We start from the raw sequence: 24,431 nt of genomic DNA on the forward strand, positions 1-24,431 counted from the left end.
TGGCCTAGTTTACTGAAATCATTCTGAAAACAAGGCCGGACGCTCACACTGGCTCATCCTTTGTCGCTTCATCATTTTGGCCCCCAGATCTTCCTGAGCCTCAGTCCTTCCAGCTTGCAGATCCTCGTGCTTGATAGAAATAACAGAAGCAAGAGAGAAGCCGAGCCCCAGTTCTTCTGTTCTCACCCAAAGCCACACTCTCTGCTTCACAGCACTGCCACTGTTGTTCTTGCCCTTTTTATTGTGTCCAGAACTTTCCATAAATCTCAGCTCGGGGCTTTATTGTTGCTCAGACGTGACAGGGTTGTGCCCTTTTTAGAATAAGTCCTTGGCTAGAGCCATCTTTCCATCTTTTTTTTTTTTTCTTTGAAGTATAGCAGAATTACAGTGTTGTGTTACTGCTGTACGGCAAAGTATGCATTCTTTTTCACATTCTTTTCCACTGTGGTTTCTCAGATTGGTGTACCTGGAAAGAATAAAGTCTCTCCAGCTCATGTCTACCTGCGCCAAGTCTGAGCCCATCTGAGAGCAATGTGACCTATCACCTTAGTGACGTCAGATCTCTCCCTTCACTTCTCCCCGAGGTCGTCTCTGCCTTTTCATCTCCACCCTCACATTAATCACCAAGTGTCCAGATTCTCTGACTGAGGGATTGTGTCTACTTTTCCTCTGACGTTTTGAAATCTGCTTTCCTAAGGGGTGATACATTTTGACTATATCCAGTGCCCTGTTATTACTGAAAATAAGATAACAAGGAGCAAAAATTCACTCGAGATTCCTATTGCTTCCGTATCTGTAAATAGTTGCTGAAGGTCACAATAAGATCCCAGAGTAATATTTTGTTGCTTCTTTTATCTTTTTCAAGAAATGAAATTGTCAAAGATTGAATCAACAGTGTGTTCGATGATCTGCTTTATAAGCAAAAGGTGACGATTAGCAGAAATTGTCCATCTCAATCAAAGCTGTCTCTGGGGTAATTGGTTTTAGGAACGCATCTTTTTATATCTTCTAACTGGCTCGAGGTTGATGGCACCCTCCCCCAATAGGTTTACTTTAATTCTCTCTCCTTCACCATCTGCCTTAAGATTCACAGACTCCCATGCACACACACCTCGTGAATTCAGAGCGGACTCCCTCGCAGATCCACACACTCCCATTTTTCTATTAGATCTGTTTCCTTTGGACATGGTTTATTGCCATTTCAAGAAATATGTGTCATTCTACCAATTCTTGGTGTGTTCTATGATATTACATTTACTTTCTTGCCATCAAATTCAAGATTCATTTTTTAAGCAACCATTCCATGCACATCAACAGAAAGACCTTTCCAGAGCCATAAATATTGTTGTTGGTCGACTTCACTATATTTCTCTTGAGAAGCAATGGCTATATATCCTACTATATTTTCTTCTTTTTGATGTCATATATGTTATGCTTTTATGGTTTTCTTAGGGCATTTTATGCACCATTGTGCCTCAAAATTCAACTTAAACCTTCTGGATTAGGGCAATGGCATTAATAACACCCATCTCCCACCCTGACCAATTGTTCTGCTATCCTAAGCCATCATCCTGCATCCAGATCTTTTTTTAAAAAATAATATCCAGCTGTTTATTTTCCATGATCCTTCTTTCTCAGCCAATGATCATGAAACCAGTTGAAAGTATAAAAACACCACCCATTCCCCCCAAGAAGCACCATTTTTTTCTGTCCAGGACTTTAATATTATTAGAAACCCATTCCATGAGTTTGAGCAAACTCCAGGAGATAGTGAAGGGACAGGGAAGCCTGGTATGCTGCAGTCCATGGGGCCGCAGAGAGTCAGACACGACTTAGTGACTAAACAACAACAACATTCCAGACTTCGTCTGGCTGCATCCTTAACCCCCACGTGCAGCTCAAGAATGGGTTAGCAGTCAGTGAGTAGAAGCTGATGAGTCTTGGAAAGCTTCTGATCCAGCCTTACACTCATGCTATGGAAGAATAGGCCCTAACGACTGGAACATAATGACTAAGACAAGATAACTTTATAACAGGAAAGAAGTGATTCTTTGGCCTCATAGCCATGATGCATACAGCTTAACAAAGGCTTTAGATAAAATCACGGATGTAAAAACCATGATGGCATATTAAAATATAAAACTAGAACTATTTGGGGAAAGCCTTGACCTACTTGAATCTCATGGGAACCATGCTGTTCCAGAACATTCCGTCAAACAACCAGCAGAAACCAACCAGCAATCTGTACAGAACAATAGCCAAAGGCCAAATACATTTCTATGTCCCTCTATTATCTTCCAAGTTTTTTGATAAAATAAGGATAATACTAGCACCTTGTGTCTTACAGGGCTACGGTGAGAATTAGATATGAAGCAGTTAGAACAGTGCTCAAGTACCTAGTAAAAGGACAATCAATTTTCTAGTTCCTATTATAGTTATTTTCATTATTATTATCCCATTAAACATTTTCAATCATCTCCCCTAATCCTTTTCCATTTCCCTGTTGGTTCTGAGACCTAGAATTGCTTAGCTATTTCTTTCATACTGAGGTCTAATGTAAAGGAAATGCAGAGAAGAAAAGGGAACTATTTGAACTTTAGATTGGAGGTGAAAATTCTTGTGATTCTTATACCTTTATCTTTTTAGGAATAAAATTACGAAATGCATTTACCTTTTTTTTTCATCCCAGGGACATTGCTGCCAGGAACTGCCTCTTGACCCGCCCAGGCCCTGGAAGAGTGGCCAAGATCGGAGACTTCGGAATGGCCCGTGACATCTACAGGTGAGTGAAGAGTGCCCTCACCCATCAGAGCCCACTTCTCAACCGCATCCCCCAGAACACCTTGGTGCCTTGTCAACCTGCCGCCGAAAATGGCATTAAGTTTCTTTTCAGCACAGGGGCAGCCTGAATTATTGTTCATGCCTGAAGGACTAATTCTAGGATCTCTCTGCCTGCAATAATTGACACTAACCTGTTAATTAGATTGTCTTTCTGGTTCCAACTCTTTAGTCCTAACATGTTCTGAGACAGAATAACCTGGATACTTCACTTGGAAAAAGCTTCTAGGTAAACTTTAGCTTAATTAACCCCTTTCCTCAATACTCAGGAATTCCAAACAGACTTAGCTTCCATTACTCTAGGCAAGAGCACCTTAGAACTGACAAGAGACTGGGCCCAGCGCATTGCTCTGCATTTCCCACGCCAGGAGAAATGGAAGTATAGTTCAAAGCCCGTCAGTACTTAGCTCAGCTTCATTTCTTTTTCCCTGTCACATTCTCGAGGCTACATCAAAAAAAAAAAAAACAGGGAACTTTCTTGGTGATCCACTGGTGAAGACTTGCGCTCCCAATGCAAGGGGCCTGCGTTTCGTCCCTGGTCAGGGAACTAGATCCCACATGCCGCAACAAAATTCAACAATCCTGTGTGCCACCACTAAGGCCCCGTGCAGCCAATTAAGTAATTAATTAAAAAGAAACCAATAAAATAAAAAATTTAACTGGAAAAAGCAAACCTCTACTGTATACTATCCCACACTTCTCTTCCCAACCCCGGGTTTCATCTTTGTCTAATTATTAACAACAGTGACTCACTCCATGAGCTGAGTGAGCCACTGTCTGACACAGTCACTAATCACACCTCCCCTAATCCAGCAGTAGAGTGAGGAGAGGTGGTCAGGCAGACCTTTCAGTCTTCGGACAATAAGGGAGACCCCTGTCAGCCTCCCAAGGAACTGGTAGCAATCTCCTGATGGCATCCTGTTACCGCAGGGCAGCAGCACACAGAAACTCAGGAGTTAGCAATGTTTTCACCTACTGTTACTACCACTGATATCCACCGCATACCTGGGAAAGCTCCGCTTCACCCTCTTCCACCACCCGGAGCCTCAGCGTTCCTTCACCTCCTGTCTCGGAGCACCCAGGACTGCCTGTCCTCTAAGACTCGAATTCTGCAGTGAGACTAAACGAGTCATGTGGTCCGGCCCTTCCCCTCCATCCTCAGCACTGACAGGTCCCAACTCTAGACTTCAGTACCCTAGCTTCCCTACAGCCCCCTGCCTCCCACAGGCCCCGTGCGACAGCATGTGTCACGAATGTCTCCTGTGAGAGTTTCTTTGCCATTCAGCTTCATCAGCACCCCCAAGAAACTCTTCCTGTACTTTTCCACCCACCACCCCCACCCCAGGTAGAACAAACCCATTCTTCTTTGGTCACTGAGTTTCCTCTTGAATACATACTTTTGTCATCATATGTGTGTTCTTACTGCAGTTAATTATGTCTGTTTCTTCCACTAAACCACATCCTTGGAAGAGAGAGACTATGACTTATTTCTGTCCTCAGCATGTGGCAGAATACCTCACACGTTGTTGTTCCGTCACTCAGATGTGTCTGACTCTTTGCAACCCCACGGACTGCAGCACGCCAGGCCTCCCTGTCCTTCACTATCTCCCGGAGTTTGCTCAGACTCATGTCCATTGAGTCAGTGATGCCATCCAACCATCTCATTCTCTGTTGACCCCTCCTCCTCCTGCCCTCAAACTTTCCTAGTATCAGGGTCCTTTCCAATGAGTCAGCTAACCACTCAATTCATATTTCAGTCAGTTATTTTTTGAAGTAATTAATCTAGGCAGCTGGTAGGAAGCCACCTCCCATAACATACCAGGCACAAGGACACAGGGCTGGGGTGGAGCTGGCTTCAGAGGGAGGAATTGATTCATTAGTTTTTTTATGAGTGAGTTGCATTGATGATGTCACTGACAAAAACTAGTTACCTCATCCCTCGGACGCCAGCTCCACCCCAGGCCTGTGTTTTCCCTGGCGGCTGTGCTAAAGGAAGCAGCTTCCCGCCAGCCACCTAGAGGACTTGGAGTCACGTGCCTGTGTTGAATTAGATGCTGTGTAAGTGCCGAGGAGGACCCAGACTAGTAGGACACCAGCCCCGCTCTTAGTCCTCCCATTGTGCATCTCGCATTACCGTGGATCATCAGGAACTATACTCATAAGGTTGGAGTAATGTTATTCATTGTGAGTTACAGTGAACAAAATCCATCAGGGAAATCTAACCATCTGCTAGTGGGTATTTGAGTCATTGCATAGATCTTTTCTTTCACACCTCCAGCAGGCTGTTTCGTCTCCTATTAAGTGACACTAAGGTTGTTAACTAGATGATCTGTGCCCCCTGCTGTTCCCCCGAACCACAAGAGCCCCTCGTTAATTTCAGTTCACAGACCTTGTTTTTTGCCACTCCCTCAAGGTACCTGGCTCGGAGCCATCTCCAGAACCAAGTCTGCTTTTCTCTTCTCCCTGCAGAGCGAGCTACTACCGAAAGGGAGGCTGTGCAATGCTGCCAGTCAAGTGGATGCCCCCAGAGGCCTTCATGGAAGGAATATTTACTTCTAAAACAGACACGTGGTGAGTCTTTCTGCTGCCCTCATCCAGGTCTCACCATGAGCCTTCAAGTAGAGCTCATGAGTCAAACGAGCCCACACTCTCTTGTGGAAGGATAAGAGAGAAGACAGCATACCTCTATAGCAGGGCCCACATCAACAGAGCATCAGAATCACCAGGAAGTCTTGGTAAGACACAACTGAATGCTGGACCCCACCCTGAGAGCTCAGGATTCAAGAAGTCTGAGGTCACTGAGAAGTTCCATTTCTCATAAATTCCCAGGCTGTTCTGATACTGCAGGCTGGTGAAACACACACAGGGCCACACATAATTTTTTTAGCATAATAACAAAGTTGGATTTATCCCAGGAAAACATTGAGTTAAGATTAGAAAAATGATCAATGAAATTCTCCAGTTGACAGAATAACAGAGAAAAAGAAATTATTATCAGCACAAAAATATCAGTGATGGTGATCTACAGCTAAAAATCAGTTTGGAAAACAATATCTGCACATTAGATCTCCAGAAATCATTCATCCTGCAAAACTGAGACCTTGTGCTCCTTGACTAGACTCTTCTTCCCTGGCAATCATCATTCCATTCTCTGTTTCTGCGATTCCACTTATAAGTGAGGTCATGTGACATTTGTCTTTATGTGCCTGATTTATTTCACTCAGCATACTGTCCTCCAGGTTTATCCCTGTTGTTGCAAATGGCAAATTTCCTTCTTGTTTAAGGCTGAATAATATTCCTCTGTGTGTGTGTGTGTGTGTGTGTGTGTAAAATACATGCCACATGTTCTTTATCCGTTCACCCATCCATCAGTATTTAGGTTGTTTCCATATCTTGGCTATTGTGAATAATGCTGCAATGATCTTGGGAGTGCAGATGCCTTTTCAAAATACTGATTTTATTTCCTTTGGATGTAGTATACCCAGAAGTGGAATTGCTAGATCTTAAGGTAGTTCTATTTTTAATTTTTTGAGCACTCTCCATACTGTTTTACATAATTCCTACAAGAGCAACACATAATTTTAAATGGCAGTCAACCTGTGTTCCCTCCCAAAATACACTCATACACAGAGGAATCTTCTTTGCATAAAAATCCACAAGGACAAAGACAACAATGACATAACTTTGGAAACTGGAAAGTTTACAGACAAATGGTCCCTTACTTGTGTGTGTGTGCTTAGTGGCTCAGTTGTGTCTGACTCTTTGTGACCCCATGGACTGTAGACTGCCAGGCTCCTCTGTCCATAGAATTTTCCAGGCCAGAATGCTGGAGTGGGTAACCCTTCTCTTCTCCAGGAGATCTTCCCAACCCAGGGATCGAACCCAGGTCTTCTGAATTGCAGATGGATTCTTTACCATCTGAACCACCAGGGAAGCCTGGTCCCTTACTTAGGAGACTAGAAAGTTGACACCTACATCCATCTTGAAGTAGCCTGCTTCACTCGGCCTGGTCAGGAGCCCCAGAAAGGCCCAGGAGTGGAAGGTGCCAGCACCTCTAAGTAGAGGTGTTGCAGAGAGGAACATGAGTTACAGATCTGTTTAAAAAGTAACTAGATCATCCCCTCACCTCTGCCCCTCCTCTACCACCACACAAGGCTAGGGGTTCCCTCTCTGAAGAATTGAATTCTTTTTGACCTTGGGGATATCAGACATCAGCAAACATGGATTCTCTACTATAAGCAGAAATAGTAGAGTTTAAGAAGTCTGCCTACCTAAAGGTGCATGCATCCTCTCTCCCCTCAGTGCCAAGCACATGGCAGCTAGGCAGGAGGAGATGAGAAGATTCTCAGTGAAGGAACCGACCCATGAAGAGAAAAACTTTAGACATAGCAAGTGCTCAGTTCAGTTCAGTCACTCAGTCGTGTATGACTCTTTGCAACCCCATGAATTGCAGCATGCCAGGCACATCTGTCCGTCACCAACTCCCGAAGTTCACTCAAACTCATGTCCATCGAGTCGGTGATGCCATCCAGCCATCTCATCCTCTGTTGTCCCCTTCTCCTCCTGTCCTCAATCCCTCCCAGCATCAGAGTCTTTTCCAATGAGTCAACTCTTTGCATGAGGTGGCCAAAGTACTGGAGTTTCAGCTTCAGCATCATTCCTTCCAAAGAACACCCAGGGCTGATCTCCTTTAGGATGGACTGGTTGGATCTCCTTGCAGTCCAAGGGACTCTCAAGAGTCTTCTCCAACACCACAGTTCAAAAGCATCAATTCTTCAGTGCTCAGCTTTCTTCACAGTCCAACACTCACATCCATACATGACCACTGGAAAAACCATAGCCTTGACTAGACGGACCTTTGTTGGCAAAGTAATGTTTCTGCTTTTCAATATGCTGTCTAGGTTGGTCATAACTTTCCTTCCAAAGAGTAAGCATCTTTTAATTTCATGGCTGCAATCACCATCTGCAGTGATTTTGGAGCCCCCAAAAATAAAGTCTGACACTGTTTCCACTGTTTCCCCATCTATTTCCCATGAAGTGATAGGACCAGATGCCATGATCTTAGTTTTCTGAATGTTGAGCTATAAGCTAACTTTTTCACTCTCCTCTTTCACTTTTATCAAGAGGCTTTTTAGTTCCTCTTCACTTTCTGCCATAAGGGTGGTGTCATCTGCATATCTGAGGTTATTGATATTTCTCCCAGCAATCTTGATTCCAGCTTGTGTTTCTTCCAGTCCAGCATTTCTCATGATGTACTCTGCATATAAGTTAAATAACCAGGGTGACAATATACAGCCTTGACGTACTCCTTTTCCTATTTGGAACCAGTCTGTTATTCCATGTCCAGTTCTAACTGTTGCTTCCTGACCTGAATATAGGTTTCTCAAGAGGCAGGTCAGGTAGTCTGGTATTCCTATCTCTTTCAGAATTTTCCAGTTTGTTGTGATCCACACAGTCAAGGCTTTGGCATAGTCAATAAAGAGAAATAGATGTTTTTCTGGAACTCTCTTGCTTTTTCCATGATCCAGTGGATGTTGGCAGTTTGATCTCTGGTTCCTCTGCCTTTTCTAAAACCAGCTTGAACATCTGGAAGTTCACGGTTCACGTATTGCTGCAGCCTGGCTTGGAGAATTTTGAGCATTACTTTACTAGCGTGTGAGATGAGTGCAATTGTGTGGTAGTGAGTGTTAGTGGGCTGAAAAATGGCCCTCCAGTGGTATCAGGATCTCATCCCAGAAACCCTCATCAGGAGAAGGAGTCTGCATCACCAGTGTCCTCACAGGAGGCAAAGGGAGATTTGCCTCACACCCAGAGGACAGAGGCAGAGGTTGAAGAGATGTGGCCACAGGTCAAGATGTTCCAGCAGCCTCCAGAAGCTGGAAGAGGCAAGGAACAGTGTGGTCTCGCATATACTTCACTTTCAGCTCTCAATACTGACTTCAGACATCCAGCCTTCGTAACTGTGAAAGAATAAACTTCTGTTGTCTTAAGTCATCAAGTCTGTGGTACACTGTTACAGCAGCCAGGAAACGAAGGCCCCTCGTGAAACAAGCAAGTCAGTTGCTCTCCAGTTAGCAAGCCTCATCTACACAGAGCTTCCCATCTTGTCGGGTTCCAATCTTAATATATGAACAGAGAGCCAAGAATCTACAAACATTTGAGGAAAGATTCTGATCTGAAGGAAGCAAACATATACAAAGGAACTTGGAGGAATAAGAATGTAGAAAGTTTAGGAAAACTTTTAAAAACAATATCCTCAGAAAGTTAAGTTATTGTAACCATAATCTTAAGGACAAAAGATTATTTAAAACAATGTTTTTTCGGATTTCCCTGGCAGTCCAGTGGTTAAGAATCTGCCTTCAATGCAGAGGATACGGGTTTGATCCCTGGTTGGGGAACCAAACTCCCACATGCCAAGAGGCAACTGAGCCCGCTTGCCGCAAAGACTGAGTCCGCACACCGCAAGGAGAGATCCTGCATGCTAAAACTAAAACCCAATGCAGCCAAAAATCAATTAACTAATTATTTTAAATGTTCTTAGGGAAAAAACTCCTGTATAGAAAAATGTGATAAGAGAGCCTTCAAGGAGATGGAGCCTAGTTCCCTGGAGCCCATGTGGGCAGCACACAGCAGCATTTTTTTCAAAAGGCACAGAGAGAGAAAAGCAGGGGGAAGAAAGAAACTTGGCAAACACTACCTCTGCTAGGCAGTCAAGGTCAACATCAACAGCGGTAGATCATGTTGATAGCACGTACCTTGACATATGAAGAAATGGTAGTTAACCTCTGAGGTCTTTCTCCCCAAACCCATTAACTCCAGTCTAATCATAAGAAAAACAGTCAAATCCTAATACGACATTCTACAGAATTCCTGACCAGAACTCTTTGAAACTGTCCAGGTCATTAAAAACAAGGAAAGTCTGAGAAGTTGCCAAAGTCAAGAATAGCCTAAGGAAACATGACAGCTAAATATAAAGTGATATTCTAATGGAGTCCTAGAACACAAAAAGGAAATTCAGCAAAAGCTAAGGAAACCTGAATAAACTATGGGCTTTAGTTAATAATAATTCCTCAGTATTGGCTCATTAATTGTAACAAATGTATCACATTAATGTAAGAAGCTAAAAATGGAACTGCGTGTGAGGCCTGTGGGAACTTTCTGTGTTATCTTCATAATTTCTTTACAACCTAAAACTGTTCTTAAGAAAATAAAGTGTTTTTTTAAAAAAAGATGATAATAGATGTGTGAAAGTAAAAGAAAAGTTGGAAGACAGAGTTGAATCAATCCTCTAGAAAATAAAATGACTATAAATAGATCGGATAGATAGGAAAAGAAAGACAATTAAAAGAATTAGACCATTAGACCCAATAAGCTGACAAATAGGTGTCCCAGAAAGAATGAAGAGCAGAAATGAAGGGAATAAAAACATCAAAGAAATAATTCAAGATTTCCCAGAAGGACGTACGTTTTCAGAATGAAAGCATCCAGAAAGTGCTAAGCGCTGTGAATAAAAAGAGCAACCCCATGAATATATCATTGTGAAATTTCAGACAAATGGTGATCAAGGTGGTAAAAGTTTCCAAAGATACAAATAAAGTCATAGTAAACAATTATCAGAGAGGAAAGACAGGGAATCCAAACAATTGAATTTCTCAACAGCAATGTGGGAAACCAAGAAAATGGACAAGAATCCTCCAGATTCTGAAAGCCTTGCATTGAGATAAGGTCAGAAGACAGAGGAGCCATGGTGACCAGAGTCCCTCCTCTGATCCATTTTTTGATAATGTGCATAAGAGATTTTGTTGTTTGAAGCCACTGAGATTTGACTTACCCAAACCCAGTGGGTCTCAAAGTGTGCTCCTCCGATCAACAGCAACAGCATCAGCATCACCTGGGACCTTGTCATAAACTCAAATTCTCAATCCCACCCCAGGCCTCATGAAGCAGAGGAGCAAGTTTTATATCAGAAGAAACAATGTGGGATTTTTTAAAAAATATTTGTCTTATTTGATTTTTGAATGCTTTGGTGCAAAGCTTTGGGCCTTGTGGCTCCTGTTTAAGACAGGCTTAACTTATAGGTGATTTAAAAAAAAATTGGCATACAAAATATAGATTTACCTGATCTGTAGGATTACTAGATAAAATACAAAATGGCCAGTTAAAATGAAATTTCACATGAAAATTGTACGGTATAAGTATGTCTCATGCAGTATTTGGGATATGAATGTGTGCTAAATCGCTTCAGTCCCATCCAGCTCTCTGCGACCCTATGAACTGAAGCTCCACAGGCTTCTCTGTCCATGGGATTCTCCAGGCAAGGATACTGGAGTGGGTTGCCATGCCCTCTTCCAGGGGATCGTCTCAACCCAGGGATCGAACCCTCATCTCTCATGTCTCCTGCACTGGCCAGAGGGTTCTTTACCACTAGCGCCACCTGGGAAATCCAACTGGGATATACTGATACTAAAAATGTATTTCTTGTTTATCTGGAATTCAAATGTTAATGAGTATCCTGTATGGTTATCTGTTAAATCTCACAACATTACTTACCTGAAATTACCAGTGTTCTGTAACCAACATGACTTCTCACTCCCTTGAACTCTAAGAAAATAAACATCTATTTGCAATCCATACAGTGATTCTGTCAAAGAATACTGCAATTTGTCTCCTTAGCTATTTATCCAGATAGGCAGAAAACATATTGCTGGGATTCTTTAAGCCCTGCTATTTAGTTTCATCCATGATTTTGCTTATTTTGTTCTGCCCTGGGGGGAGGCAGAAAGACCACCAAACAGAAAAGAATAATATATGCACCAGGCAATTTGTAGTCAGTAGAATCAAGAAATCTAATAACATATTCCAGTCTGTCTTGAATTAACTGTATAATAATCTCTGCTTCAGCCTTCTCACCTGAAAAATATAGAAGCTACCTTTGCCCAATTCTCCCCAAAAGAATCTTTGAAAGTTCACTTAAATGATGTCAATAAAAGTACTTTGTGTAAATCACTTGCTACATGTCTGACTCTTTGGGACCCTATGGACCGTAGCCTGCCAGGCTCTTCTGTCCATGGGATTCTCCAGGCAAGAATACTAGAGTGGGTTGCCACCCCTCCTCCAGGGGATCTTCCCAACCCAGGAATCAAACCCACATCTCTTAAGTATCCTGCATTGGCAGGCAGGTTCTTTACCACAGGTGCCACCTGGGAAGCCCAGAGAAGCTTTGGTGTTTGGTCGCTCAGTTCTGTCTGACTCTTTGCGACCCCATGGACTGCAGCACGCCAAGCTTCCCTGTCTTTCACCATCTCCCGGAGCTTACTCAAACTCATGTCCATTGAGTCGGTGATGCCATCCAACCATCTCATCCTCTGTTATCCCCTTCGCCTCTTGACTTCAATCTTTCCCAGTATCAGAGTCTTTTCTAATGAGTCAGGTCTTCACATCAGGTGGCCAAAGTACTGGAGCTTCAGCTTCAGCATCAGTCCTTCCAATGAATATTCAGGGTTGATTTCCTTTAGGATTGACTGGTTTGATCTCTTTGCAGTCCAAGTGACTCAAGAGTTATAGTTCCAGAGGAGCTATAGTTCCGTAAATTTTTGAGGTAATATTAACATTATAAAACTGCAACCAAATACTAAAACAAAGATAGCCTTTTTTGGCTAAAAAAACTAATTATGAAATTAAATGTTTTAAAGTTTTAGGCAAAATATCAAAGGAGATGATTTTGAAACACAATAGAAATCATTTTAAAGTTCATTTAAAACAAATCAAATACATTTTTTGTATTTTTTATTTTGAGAAATCAAAATACATTTGATTTGATTGTGAGAAATCAGATACATTTCTTTAAAAAGAGAGAAGGAAAAATGTCCTACCGGATATTAAAACATAAATACACAAAAAGTAAGAGAGACTTCCCTAGTGGCACAATGGTTAAGAATCTGCCTGCCAATGAGAGAACACAGGTTTGATCCCTGGTCCAAGAAGTTTATACATGCCCAGGGGCAACTAAGCCTGTGTGCCACAGCTACTGAAGCCCACACTCTAGGGCCCGGCTCTACAAGAGAAGCCAGTGCAGTGAGAAGCTCGTGCACCGCAACTAGAGAAGAGCTTGCGTGCAGCAGTGAAGACTCGGCACAGCCAAAAAATAAAGTAAAAGAAAATGGTATCAATGCAAGAAGCAGACAAATAGATGAAGTGAATAGATATCCTGGAACAGACCTATCTTACTCACAAGTCAATAGTTGACGAGAAAATTATTATAGGAATAGGTAGTGTTAAAGAGTGGTTTTAGAAGAGCGAATAAAATGAGATCCTTACCTCCCACTTTACACCAAACTCAACTCCAACTGGATGTGAGAAGAAAGAAAAAAGAAATATTAATACAACTGGAAGAAAATAGCAAACATTCATCTAATCATTGGTAAAGAGAGGATTGTACCATCTCTGAAACAGATGGAAGAAATCACAGAATTTTTTAAAATAGATTCAACTACCTAAAAATGAAAATCTTTGGTATGCTAACAAGGAAAATAAGAAAGCAACTAATAGAAGTGTTTGAACTTTGAATAAAAGATTAACATCTTTGATAAAGTATGTTTATAAATCAAAATATAATATGTGGTTTAGGGTGGTTATATGTGGTTAAACATGAAACATTCACAGGAAAAAAACAGAGTGAATTAACACACACATTCAACCATGTTAATTATCCAATCAATAATCATAATTTAAAATAATCTACCATTTTTTTACCTTAAAAATCAGCAAAAGTTCTCATTTTTAGTAAGAACTCTCAGTGTTGGTAAGAGTGTCTGATGCACAGTGCTGGTTGATGATCAGCAATGCACTAGAAAGTCACATGGGCAATATACAGAAATAATTTTTCTGCGTTCATATTATTTTGATCTAGTCATTCCATTAGAATTATCCTAGATTTTACTAGATTATCCTAATCCTAAATTCCGGAAAGTTATTCTAAGGAAACTGTCCTTTTAAAAATGTATAAAAATGTTCATCACAATGTTTTTAAAATACTTCAAAAATTGAAAACAATATGGAAATGATAGAGCAAATTATGGCACAACTACTCAGTGGAATTTTTTATAGCTATGTCAAATTCTATTTATAAAAGGGTTTGTATTAGCATGCAAAATGTTTATGTTATAATGGAATTTGCCCCAAAAAAAGAAAATCACAGCAATTATGTAAAAAAATTCTAAGCCCAGAATCTTGAACGAAGAAACATAACATGCTAGTTATCCTTTTATGGATCTTCACGTAGGGCTACGTTCTCATTCTTTTCTATTTCTCCATATTAAAAACTTTTATTGTGGAAAAATGAAATTAAGCAATTAAAATTTTCCATGTGTGCATGTCTGTGTGTGTCTGAGACTGTGTATATGTTTATGTCTCTGTGTATACATATACATATGTCTCTGTAAGTGTGTCGGGGTATTTACATGTGTGTGTGTGTGTCTGTGTATGAGCATCTGTGAATGTATTTGTGTGTATGTCTGAGTCTCTGTGTATGTGTGTGTGCACACCCACACCCACACCTCCCGTCCTGTGTGCAGGTCCTTCGGAGTGCTGCTATGGGAAATCTTCTCTCTTGGATACATGCCATACCCTAGCAAAAGCAACCAGGAAGTCCTGGAGTTCGTCACCAGTGGAGGACGGATGGACCCACCTAAGAACTGCCCAGGGCCTGTGTATGACTCTGAGGATTTTCTACAATTTACTAAGCACAATTTTCCTTTTCAAAAAATATCTGCAGCCACATATGCATTTTAATTTTTAAGACGAAGGAACAGATGGCTGACCTCATTTAATATGCCCCAAGATAGGAGTGTGTCTGTAGTTTCAATGAGATGGTTTATTCTTACCTGCCCCTTGACAGCAATAATGCCACACCCCAAAAGGTACACATTGTCTGGATGGAGGCTGTGGACTCACCAGGCTCACTGGCCTCAGGCATCTCCTGGGTCTGTGTCGTGGGCTCCGTCCCTGCTGCCTTACTCCACAGGTCTTGAGTCTCCCTAGAGCATCTCTATCCCCTGGGTTTTCTGCTGTCCTGTGTGTCTCACCACGGACCTCATGCAATCCACGGGGTCGCAAAGAGTCAGACACGACTGAGCAACTGAACTGAACTGAACCGATCTGTCTCACCTCCTTCCCACAGACAAGACAGATGGGAAATACAGTTAGAATATTCTGCCCCAGAGGTGACGGTAATTCAGGAATGCAACAAATGAGCCCTGTGTGATACCTTCACACCCTGCCCATCAGCAGAGGGCGGCACGTGCAAACACGGAGACAAGATGAGTCCCCACCCTAGAAGACAGTGCTGTTCCAGTCCTATTAGAAAAGCGCTGGGGGGGGAGGGCGGGACTTATTTTTCATCCCATTTTTCTTGATTTTAATTTATGTCCTTGTTCTTTTAGATACCGGATAATGACCCAGTGCTGGCAACATCAGCCTGAAGACAGGCCCAACTTTGCCATAATTTTGGAGAGGATTGAATACTGCACTCAGGTATACACATCCCCCCCACCTCCTTCAGCTAGTATTTATATGGAAAAGTCTTGAAGATGGCAAATGCCAAAATGTGAAATAACAGTTACACCAGCCAGGAGAAATAAGCTATGCTCTTGAAGATGAATGTTAATTATCTATAAGTACAATGAGTGGTATCTCAGTCTGCCTGTTTTGTAAACAAATACTAGTTGCTATCGCTTAAGAGGAGTTGAGCTGGGAGAGGGTCTGTCCAAGCCACGCAGCTTCCCGAAGTCCTGCTGGTCCCTGTCCAGATTCCACTCCCAATTCCGTCAGTAAGGACTGCCTTTTTCCTGTTTTGATGTTAATAGAAATGGGGAGATTTTCAGCAGATAACTATGCCTTCTACCTCCTCAAGAGTGGAGGCCATCAAGTGAGAGCCCTGGCCCCCAATCTCCTCCGTCTGTCTGCACCATCCTCGGTGGAGGGGTGTGCTCCTCTACTTCAACGTCTCAGGGACCTTCACACCGACACTTCTCACCTCCAGGCTGCGTGAATTTCTTTCCCTCTTTTTTGCCTCTCATTCTGCCAGAATATCAGATTCTGGAGAACCTTTTAGAAGTCAGACAACAAACCGCTACCTCTCTAAATTCCCTCTCCTCTTAGTTGTAACAATAGACATATACATTTTCACACTGGAGTCACCTCCTGTCCTCATGATTCCATTCTTTTGGGTCCTTTGAGCTCAGAAAGCATTTATCTATATAGACTTCAAGTTATTTGGGGGTTTTTTTGTTTGTTTTAGAGAACTTGATGTTCAGTGGCTTTTAGGTTATTATGTTGTAATATTAATGGGATGCATCCACTTAAGTACATATACTTTGGAGTAATTTTCTTCTCCAAAGCACATAAGATCCCTCTTAAAAGCTGGGAGCTCTGTACAAGCATATTTTGAATGACTCATTCTAGAAATTAATAATTAATAGAGAAGGAACTAAAGACTAAAGCAGAGAGAATTAGAAGGTAGTTATTTTTTATGCTTAAACTTTTTACTGATGAATACTGGACCTATGTGCTTTTCTATTAACCTGAAGTGATGGTTTTCCCAATTTGCACAAAATAGTACAGGATTAAGTTTCCCCAACTTTAAGCTTTCTTCCACAAATCTTCCTCAAATCTCTAGCAGCTGCCTTCTGCTTTTCTATATCAGTCTGTCGCTGTAAAAATGATCTAGCACAGAGTTGATTTTGTAAGTGGTTTTCCTCATAGCACGTCAGTATTTCCTGGGTTTCATCAGATCCAAACTTGTTGAAAAACCACTGCATTGTGATATCAGCATGTGTAATGAAGTGATGATATAACCCAGAAACGTTATGATCCAGTGCAGCCTCCATCCAAAGGTGATAGAAATGCTAGGAGAACCAGAGGTTAACCTTGTCAGCCAGCATGGTGTGTCCCTCCTCCCTTCGCCTCCCCTCCTCTCACTCTCAACAGACACATTTTGAAGTCAAACATATAGATTTTTTTTTTTTTTTTTTTTACGTATTTCACTGGGAACTGGGCTTCCCTGGTGGCTCAGAGGATAAAGCGTCTGCCTGCCATGTGGGAGACGTGGGTTCGATCCCCTGGTCGGGAAGTTCGCTTGGAGAAGGAAATGGCAACCCACTCCAGTACTCTTGCCTGGAAAATTCCATGGACGGGGCCTGGTAAGCTACAGTCCATGGGATTGCAAAGAGCAGCACACGACTGAGCACACTTCACTGGAAACAGACTGTAACCATTTTAAAAAACTAATTTATAATTTTTTAAATCCATTCGTCTGTAAGTTTTGCCTAAAGCTGGTCTCTGCAAAGCCTTTCTTTCCTGAGCCCACTCCCCTTCCCCAGGTAGTGGGGCCGCTTCTGGGCACCCTGTCCCAGCACGCTCTTCTATAATAGCGCCTCTCCTCCAAGCTCTACAAAGATGAGGACGTTTTCGCACGTGTTTCTTATTCTCCCGTGCTTACAAATTAATATATTCCCAGTAAACCCTGAATGGTTTCCTCATCTGTTAAGTAAGTTTGGATGACATCATCGCTAAGGTTATCTTCCCATCCACACGTTTGGCCTATGGTTCAAAGTCTCCATCCGTCCATCTCTCCCGCCTGTAGGACCCAGATGTGATCAACACCGCTTTGCCGGTAGAATACGGGCCCCTCGTGGAAGAGGAGGAGAAGGTGCCCATGAGGCCCCAGGACCCCGAGGGAATCCCTCCTCTCCTGGTCTCGGCGGCCCAGGCCAAGCGAGAGGAGGGCCGCGAGCCGGCCGCCCCCGCCGCTCTGCCCTCGGCTCCGCCCGGCAAGGCCGGCAAGAAGCCCGCGGTCGCGGAGGCCTGTGTCCGAGGCGGCGCCCGGCCGCCGGCCGTGGAGGGGGGACACGTCAACATGGCCTTCTCGCAGTCCAACCCGCCCTCGGAGCTGCCCCAAGTCCAGGGCTCCAGGAACAAGCCCACCAGCCTCTGGAACCCCACCTACGGCTCCTGGTTTACAGAGAAACCCACCAAAAAGAACACTCCACCGGCCAAGAAGGAGCAGCGCGAGCGGGGGCCCCCGGGCGGCGAGGGCGCCCGTGCTGTCCCGGCCCCCGCGCCCGCCGCCCGCCACCCGGGCGCCTCGCTGCTCCTCGAGCCGTCGGCGCTGACCGCCAGCCTGCGGGACGTGCCTCTGTTCAGGCTGCGCCACTTCCCGTGCGGCACCGTCAACTACGGCTACCAGCAGCAGGGCTTCCCCCCGGAGGCCGCCCCCGGCCCGGGCCGCTACGAGGACCCCGCGCCCAAGAGCCAGCCTGCGCCCTGAGCCCCAGCCCGGCCCGTGGAGGGACAGGCTACGGCTCCTCCGCAAACCACTGACCAAATGTCACTCTTCATTCTGTGCCAACTTGTTTTGAAGTGCCACATCAAAAGCTGTGTTTTCAAATTGCTTCTAAAGGTTTGGAACACGTTGTTCATCCCAGTCTTGCAAAAGGAGAACATATAAAGACGAGTGATCAACGCGAGGCCGGGACGGGGCTGCGTAGGGTTCTGACGGATGGCTGGTGCCCACCTGCTCCTGCTTCTTTCCCTGTCCCGTGTGCTCTGCTCCACGCTCACAGAGCTAGCCGCTCCCGTGTTTGCTAGTCGGAGTCATATGTGTTCCCTTACCTGGTCAATGTGGGCCTGGACCACTTGAGAGCAGAGGGAACCGAAATAAAGTTCTCTTTAGTGTCAGCGCGGGGACATTGTTTACTTGGAAAAGAATCATAGAGAACTCACTGGAAGGTCACTGTGGATGCTGGGTGCTTTCACTTGTGCTGAGTCATCGACGATCATATCATACAAATGTGGTGAATAGTTAAGAGTAGTAGAGAGAAAATGTGTATACACTCATCTGAATGAAACACAAGTACTCAAAGTGCTTTGAGGATGGTAAGATCCAGAGAGTCCAACATCCTGGTAATATACCTCAAGCCTTAAGAAAACCCTACTACTAACGGTGAACAGTGGAGTGTGAGGTTTCCTACTGCGTCGGAAATTTGAGATTTAAAATTTTAATTCCTTATTTTAAAACTTAGCACTAAAATAAACTCCGATATAATTAAAAAAAAATTTTTTTTAATGTAAGCAACAGTGATACATCGAGGCATAAAAATGTATCCATTCATGAGCATTAGTGTCACACTTTCTAACAATTTCAATCATGAAGGTTACCAAGCTGAAGTTTCTACTCCTGGAGATGAATCACAGGAGCAGCAGGCCCTCCAGTGGTCCTAAGGAGAGGTACTGATTCAGTATCCTTCCTTCCAGGCTTTTCCCCAGTTCCGGCTCCTTAATAGTGTGTGATTCTAGCACATATGGGAACAGAAATTGACTGAAACACAAGGCATAATTTGTATACCTGTCAAATACAGAGCAAAACAGTTTTTTTCTCTGGGTGACAAGTGAAGGAATTAAGGAACACATGGAGTGCTGAGGTTGGTAGTGACATGTTACAAAGAGTTCTGAACTTGGTTTTCACACGTGAAATTTATCTCCATTGCAGACAAGTTAGGAATCTGTTAAATCTTACACACAGAAGTATGCAATGATGCTTTATCAGAAAGTTTTCATCTCTTTCTTTCTGCTCCCCTCCATTCTCTTTCCCAGTTTCATTTCTGGTGGTAGCTGTGCCAGAACCTCACTTTGGGACGAAAGCATTTTTTATCACTTGTTAAGCACTAAACATTCCCAAGCAAAAGGACTGTGTCTATCCACCTTCCCCTGCCTTCTCAACTCCACTTGCATCAACAGTCTCACCTGGACATGAGGCCATTCTGTTCTAAGCCAACACCAGACCAGTGAGTGTTGATTCCCCTATGGCAGAGCCTTGCCTAGTCAGTAGTTCTTCACATCTTTAGAAGCTCAGATACCTTGGACATCACTTTTCTTTATCTTCTTGACTGCCAAAAGTATCTTCATCGGACACACATGAAGATGAAACATCAATGAACTCATCACTAAATACTTGTATCAATAAAGTTTTAGCTCATGCCCGGCACAAAGTAAATAGTCTAATTATATAACCATTAACTCATAAACCACCTGAAGTTGTCCAAGAATCACACTTTGAAAAATACCCTCCTAAAAGGATGACAGAGCAACTGTCATAACGAGAACAATTTTACTTTATACTTGTGACACCAGTAACCAATTAAGCAGGGAGCATGCTACGTGGTTAAATAGCCAACTCTTTCATTAACAAGGGAAAAATCTTATTCCTTTCTCTTCTTAAAAATTACACATCCACTACATTTTCAGGTTGTGCCTTACTACCACGGAGATTGATTTGTTGATTCTCTCTAATCATCTTTATTGGTATCAGTTTTCATGTAAATGGTAGTCCAATCTTAAAAGCCTGTATACATGGATAATAAACAACTCCACACCGAGATATGATGACCTCAAGATGTTTCATTTAACTTGCTAATCGCCCAGGTATCAGCACTCCAGCCATATGGCTCCAGCAATTCATACTAATGCTATGGACTCACATATTTATTAATTATGATGGAAAATTCCACCTAGAACATGGACAGGCACAATTAAAGTCTGTAGAAGTTACGTTAATTAAGCCATAAGCTAGTATAATTATTCATGTCCCATATCTATAAAGAAGCTCATCATAAGTTCACAATCATTCCATTGGGAAATTGACAATTTGTGAGGAATGACTGGTTTATCAATAGGTGGTACTTCAATATTTTAGCAGATCAATATATCAGGAACAAACTTTTATTTTTTTAGAAAGTGTAAGATCTACTTGGTAGTTGAAAGACCAGATTCTTCAGGTCCAGTTAGGATGTGCGTCCTGGCTGTCTATGGGTTCTCAGATGTGTCTGTACCTCAGTGTCTCCATATACAAATTGAGGACAATAATGTCCCTTTCTCCCTGGCCCTCAGGGAGATTACAAACTGTGAAAGCACAAGCATTCCCTCTCATACCTCTTGAATTCCTTAATGAATTGGGTTGATTGTGGGGAGAATTTCAAAAGTTGGCATGTGTCTCTATATGCCTGCCCTCCCACTAGTCCTATCTGGTCCTCCCAGCGCCCCTTCTGTGCCACGTGGGCATCAGTTGTTTAATGACAGTAGCAAGAACTCGACCAGAACCAAGTCCTTTCAGCTCAAAAGAAGAGTGTGAAGACTCTCTGCTACACTTAAGTGTTAAAAAATGAGCAACAGAGGAAGACATTTAATCAACTTAATGAATTCTTTTTGAAGTGTCTGGCCTCTCCATATAGTTTTTTATAAACCTACAGCTGTAAAATATTACATAACCACAGATTAACTTTATTCCGTAACACTTGGGGCTTTTACCTCCAGATTCACAGGGCGCACCACCAAAACTCCCCAGTGGCTCAGTGGTAAAGGATCTGCTTATAATGCTGGAGCTGAAGAAGACACAAGTTCAATTCCTCGGTGGGGAATATCCCCTGGAGGAGGAAATGGCAACCCACTCCTGTATTCTTGCCTGGAGAATCTCATGGAAAGAGGAGCCCAGCAGGGCTAACAGTCCATGGGGCCGAAAAGAAGCAGACATGACTAAGCACACATGTACCACTAAAAATTCTAAGTGATCAGGCTATTTTTAACAGATTTTTCTCTAGTAATAGTAGAATTAAAATTCACATGAGCTTTGTAGACCTAAAACATGATGCTTATGAATTTAGACTACTCTGAATAACAGACTTCCCATGGCAAGATTCATAAAATGTATGAAGTGCGTTGTCAATCTGTCTTTAGCTAATGACTTTTTAAATGGGTCCCCAAAGAACACACAACTTGACTTTGCTAATTTCACTGCAGCAGATGGTTCCCTGTGCTGTTGTGTGAACATATAAAACAAAAACCAGAAATTCCTATATTCTTCCACAAGATGCCCTAAAACAAAAGATAATTATTGAGAACAAATACTAAGGCTTCTATTAAGATTCTGTTTTGATTTGGTATCCTGAGTAGGTGTATTTAATTTTTAATGCACCACTCAAACACAAAGCTATTTTTAGCTCTAAGTTAATAACTTTTAAAACATTTGAAAAGCTCAGTGTAAGGAAATAATATGACATAGTGTTGGGGGCGGGAGGAACACGGCTTCAGTGTTCAGTAAATGTAAATGAGCGTGTTACCTTTCCACGTAAAGATGGCACCACCAGGCTTGCCTCAAGAGAACCCCAGATACCGCATTTATCTGCAATACTGTGCTCTGTCCATTCCTCAGATCCCTCTGTTTGACCTGTGCTCCAGCAGTTACCCCACTCCATTCCTCTACTAAGGCCTACTGCCTCCCTGAAAGCAATTACTCAAAATAAGTTATCCTGCCATCACTAAAAGCCTCATTGGGCAGGCAGATTTTTCAGCCAGTGTTAGTTGAAAGGCAGTCTTACTAAATGAATCCACTAAGCCTTAGTATATTAGTGCTCCCTAGAGCACTTACATTGTGAGAGGTTATTTGCCAGTACAGATGATTATCAGACTGATAAAAACCTCACACAGTTGTAATATTTTGCATGGTTTAGCACTCACCAATTATTTGAGAAGTAGCATGCAGACCAAGTGCAGGAGTTGAGTATAGGTATTAGACAGCAATTACCTACTTACATGACTCCAGCAAGTTAAATTCTCACTTTCTCATTTAAAAACATGAGCAGTTTGGTCTCAAAGGCCCCCTTCCAGCTCTGAAGTCTGATTCTGTAAGACTTTACTCCTGTGTAAGGTAAATCCCTACATCTGGCCCACAGTTGGTAGAGGGGTGTGTGTGTGGGTATATGTGTGAGAGAGAGAGAGAGACAGAGAGAGAGACTCTTAATTCATTCAAAGCCAATTAATTCAGTGCACAATCCCAGTGATGCAAATTATATTTAATCTTCATTCAAAAGGAGACCAGAAAGAAGTTTAGCATCAGTTCTCTGTTTATTGTTCTATTCAAAGATCTCTTTAATAAATCATAAAATCATTAACATAGCAAAATGAGGTTAATTCAAGATGGTTTCCTGAAAGAAGCAAAGCTGACACAGGACTATGAAAATCATATCTTAATGACCTTCACACTTACCATGACACGACTTATTTCTCTTTTGTTACGTTTGCGACAGTGGCAGCCTTATTAGCAAGGTAAAATCATGTGACTTATCACTCGAAGGTTCTCCTTCACCATGCCTAATGTCCAATGACAGATCTCATGTACTTTCTGTCCGTGACCATTCCCAGCGTAACAAAGCCCATGATGAGCCGCATGCTGGAGACCAGGCGTGTCCATGGAGTCAGGCCTCCCTCAACAAACATCGTGGAACCATTTATGATGAGGAATTCATAGTAACTGGAGTCCTCTCTCCCAACCACCATCGGATTGGTTAGAATCCCTCTTCTCAGCTTTGTGGAGACACCCACTGCCACTGGAGGGCAATTTTTAGAAACCTGTGCTGGATTATATAGCTTTATAGTGGACTGAGAAATAGGGAATCCCCAAAAGATAGCCAATTCAAGTGTCCCACCAAAAGAGAAGACTGTGACGACTGCAGACAATTTTCTATATTTTAGTGTATCTAACAGTTGAGAAAAGTATTTTAAAATATTTTTTCTTTATTCCACAAGAATATTTATGTGATATTTCACAGTTCTCAGAGAAGTAAGATTAAAGACAAATTATTTTTCTTCATGAATGTAACCAGTAAGCAGCAGGTGATGTTTCATAAAAGAAAACAAACTCAAGAAGGACATGGACTGGATTTTCCTCTGTCTCACACCAGGGAGTGTGAAGTGAGGCCTCAAGAAACCTCATGCTATTTCTTAATTCCCTAAGCTCTAGTCCCTTCAAGAAAGAGAAAAGATCGCTTGAGAAAAATCACATTTTTAACAGGTACATATAATCTATTGGAATTCTTAATGGAAATCTATCTTTACTGGCAGGTTCAATAAAGGAAACTGAAAATTTTCACTTTCATCCTCTTCTCTGTTGTGTATAATGCAAAATCCACTTTCCCTTGCCATCAATATGGAATTTTTACGACTATTAAAATTCATTCAAAAATCCACATTAGGATATTCTCCCAAAGATACTGCATAGCAACACCTATCCTTCATAACGAGAACTGTCAAGGATGGCCAATATTATCAACACTTGACTAAGACTTAAGCTGAATCTCAGAAGTCATATTAGACATAGAATAAAAAGGATGATTTGAAACTGTGCACATAATTTTAACATGATTCATTTCCATGTCAGTCTTATTTGATTTGTTACATGAAAAATCACTGATTTGGTCTTCATGAAGGTAAGCGTTCTTCAAGTAATGCCTCTCTCAGGCTGGAGCTGAAAGAACTTAGCTTCTATGAGATCAACACAGGTCAAAGAAAACACAGCATGTAGATATTTAAACTTCCTAAACTTTAGGAATGCTTCAAATTCAGTTCAGCGCAAGTAGCTTCCTGAGACTCCATATTTAATTTAATTTATCCAATTCAAACAACTCTGACAAAACATCCAGTCCTGAGACCGGCTCCTCTGAGAACAGAGGCATACAAGGTGTGCGCGTGAAGACCTGAGTATCTAC

General features: G+C 42.4%; 1 protein-coding gene across 2 annotated transcripts in view; it reads left to right on the forward strand.

Moving 5' to 3' along the window:
• The window catches only part of ALK (ALK receptor tyrosine kinase), a 732,834-nt gene extending 712,562 nt beyond the window's left edge, over positions 1 to 20,272 (forward strand). For both annotated transcript variants that reach the window (XM_024999478.2, XM_059891802.1), the window contains 5 exons: positions 2,690 to 2,782; positions 5,308 to 5,409; positions 14,412 to 14,546; positions 15,279 to 15,369; positions 17,480 to 20,272. In XM_024999478.2, the coding sequence (XP_024855246.1) occupies positions 2,690 to 2,782; positions 5,308 to 5,409; positions 14,412 to 14,546; positions 15,279 to 15,369; positions 17,480 to 18,163 (1,105 nt within the window). In that variant the 3' untranslated portion in view covers positions 18,164 to 20,272. The remainder of the gene's footprint in view (positions 1 to 2,689; positions 2,783 to 5,307; positions 5,410 to 14,411; positions 14,547 to 15,278; positions 15,370 to 17,479) is intronic.
• Positions 20,273 to 24,431: the final 4,159 nt, after the last annotated feature.

The sequence above is a fragment of the Bos taurus genome, chromosome 11 (genome assembly GCF_002263795.3).
Source record: "Bos taurus isolate L1 Dominette 01449 registration number 42190680 breed Hereford chromosome 11, ARS-UCD2.0, whole genome shotgun sequence".
Lineage (NCBI taxonomy): Eukaryota > Metazoa > Chordata > Mammalia > Artiodactyla > Bovidae > Bos > Bos taurus.